Below are 2,579 nucleotides of genomic sequence, written 5' to 3'. Positions count from 1 at the left end.
GGGCCGGAGGTTCAAGGCCCTGTGTAGGGGTCCGGGCTCCTTCGGTGGCACCCGAGACCTGGGGGATGTTGTAGCACCCGGTGCCTCTGAAACCGGGCGTGCCCGTTTCTTGTTATCAGTGCTGAGGGCAGGCTCAGGACGGGGCTGGGAGCGGAGCGTGGTGCTTTTCTCATCCGCGGGACATCTGGCAGACCTCTGGCCGAGGGGCACGTGTCCCTCATCCAAGGACAGGGAAATACGCAGCATCTTGATCAAATGAGCTTCTGTTGATGGCTCTGGTTTGCGCTTTTCCTGGGCCTCGGCCTTTGAAAAGGAGCAGCTTGGTGACGGTGATGGCATACAGTGAGATCTCAGTTGAGAGAAATTAAACCGTAGTTTTTTCCTCAAATTACGAAATGGGGTAGGCAGTGGGCGTAAAATGCTCCGTCGGATGTTTGTTCTGTAGGTGCCCGGTACGTGGTGTGGCACAGGAGGAGATGAGTAAGCTTAACCCCGAGCGAGGAGCTTTAGGGACTCACGCAGGTGGTTTTGCCTGCGGCAGGGAGCCGTTCCTCGGAGTGGTTTGGGATGGGTGCGAGCTTTGAGGAGCACAGGGCTTGTGCTGAGGCACCCACCAGGGTTTTCGCAGCACGTCAGCCTGGGGACTCCTGGTGGCCCCAGGAGAGGTGCGTGGGCAGCGAGAGCCTCACGCGCGTCTGTATGGGCTCTGCCTGCGTACAGCACCCGGGGAAAGCGGAGGCTGGGTCCTGCGCTGCCCCGAGGTTCCACAGGCAAAATGGTGCGCTGGCCGTGGCTAAGCCTAAATGCTCTCTGCCTTACAGGGAAAAGTCATTTCATCTCTCTGTCTGCCTGTCTGTCTTACGCAGCTCTCTGGTTCCCTGTGCTGCTGTCATGTCTCGGAGCCCCTCCAGCAGCTCTGTGGATGACAAGACCTCTCTCCTGGAGTACCGATGCCACCCCGTGCGGCCGGAGCCCCCCAGCCCAACCTCCCCCACCGGGAAGCGCAGCTCCACCACGGCGTCCAACGCCGCCTCGCTCTCGGCAATGGGCTCTTCCACCACAGCCGAGCCCCGCCGCATCGTCCTCAGCACGGACAGCCCGGCCGCGCTGAAGGTGGGAACCCAGCAGCTGATCCCCAAAAGCTTGGCTGTCTCCACCAAGACCAAGACCAACCCCTCCCGGCACCAGAGCTTTGGGGCAGCTGGCTCGCGCCAGGAGCCCCTGAGCCCCGACCCGAAGCGGACATCTGTCCCCAACCTCTCCCTGGAGGCGGAGGTGGAGGATGACGGTGGGGGGGCCCTCAAGCGCAACCTGAGGAACATGTCCTACCGCGCGGCCATGAAGGGCCTGGGCGAGGAGCCGGAGCCGGCGAGCACCGTCCCCTTGCTGAAGCCTGTGTCGGAGGAGGGCAGTGCCATGCCGGCCCGCAGCCCCGGCAGGAACAAGGTGCGTTTTGCACCCGCTGCCACCCCACTCTAGGGTGCCCCTGCTTTCCCTGGTGATGAGCTGCTGCCGGGGGATCTGCAGAGCCTTTTTCCTGCAACCCAGTTAGAGCTGTGTGAGCCCAGCGTGGAGCTGGCAGGGCTTGCTGAGCCTGGTGACGTGACTTGTGCCTTGGGACGCCTGCGTGTCACCAGCAGATGCTGTAGGTCCCTGGAGAGCCCGCAAATAGCTGACCTGGCTTTCGTGGGGAGCACAGCTGGCTGCTCCGGGGCTCCTGCTTGTCGGCAGGCGGCTGCAGGCATGTTTGCAGGGTGGGGTTGGCCGGGTGTGTGGCTCCGAGGTGGCGGTTGGTTGTACACAAACATGGGTGAAGCAGGTCTGGGGAAAAGGAGACTCCAGTGCAGGCAAAGTCCAGGTGTGAGACAGATAGATGTGAAAGGCAGTGACCCCGATAACGCAAGGTGAGAGCTGAGTCACTTCAGTAAGGCAAACAAAAGCTCAGACAAAAATCAGGCTGAAAGAACGGGGTGGTATTTGCTGACTGGCCGCGCGGGAAACTTCTCCCCTTTCCTGAAAGAGCTCGGTGCCTCCCAGAGCCACAGAAATGCAGTAACTGCAGCGCCTTCTCCTCTTCTTCCTCTTGCAGAGAACCTTTGGGCGGAGGCGCAGCTCCACCACGGCGTCCAACTTCAAGGACCGTGAGTGCCGCCTCCCGTCCTCCCGAGAGTGCCACCTCCCGTCCTCCCGAGAGTGCCACCTCCCGTCCTCCCGAGAGTGCCACCTCCGGCGTCCCCTCCACCTTGCAGGGCACCGGGGCGCTTCTCAGCGAAGCGAATCCCTGCAAGTGCCTTTGCCCCGTGTGCTGCTGCTGTCCCTGGCCTGGGGCAATCGCTTTTGCCCCCGCTTCCCCCCCGGCAAGAGGAGCACGGCAGCCCTGCTTTCCCCGTCCCCGGGGCGCGATGACGCTCAGGCTGCTGCCGCGCTCGCAGCTGGAGCGCTCCCAGCTCTGCTTGCCCTGGGCAAACACGGGACCGCTGCGGGAAGCCGTCGGGAGCGGGAGCTGCTGGTTAATCGGCGCTGTGCAAAGTCCGACCTTGGCGGGGGGGTGCTGGGACTGGCTCGGCCGTGGCCCGGGG

The 2,579-nt window shown here is 63.2% G+C and overlaps 1 protein-coding gene across 1 annotated transcript in view; it reads left to right on the top strand.

The window, feature by feature from the left end:
* Positions 1-882: 882 nt before the first annotated feature.
* Positions 883-2,579, top strand: part of LOC104129305 (rho guanine nucleotide exchange factor 16) — a 10,472-nt gene continuing 8,775 nt past the window's right edge. Inside the window, exons 1-2 of the mRNA XM_009642226.2 lie at positions 883-1,446; positions 2,090-2,141. Coding sequence (XP_009640521.1) covers positions 892-1,446; positions 2,090-2,141 — 607 coding nt within the window. The 5' untranslated portion in view covers positions 883-891. The remainder of the gene's footprint in view (positions 1,447-2,089; positions 2,142-2,579) is intronic.

Source organism: Egretta garzetta, unplaced genomic scaffold, assembly GCF_000687185.1.
Source record: "Egretta garzetta isolate BGI_Z169 unplaced genomic scaffold, ASM68718v1 scaffold737, whole genome shotgun sequence".
NCBI classification, from domain to species: Eukaryota; Metazoa; Chordata; class Aves; order Pelecaniformes; family Ardeidae; genus Egretta; species Egretta garzetta.
This window is presented reverse-complemented; position numbering and strand designations above follow the sequence as displayed.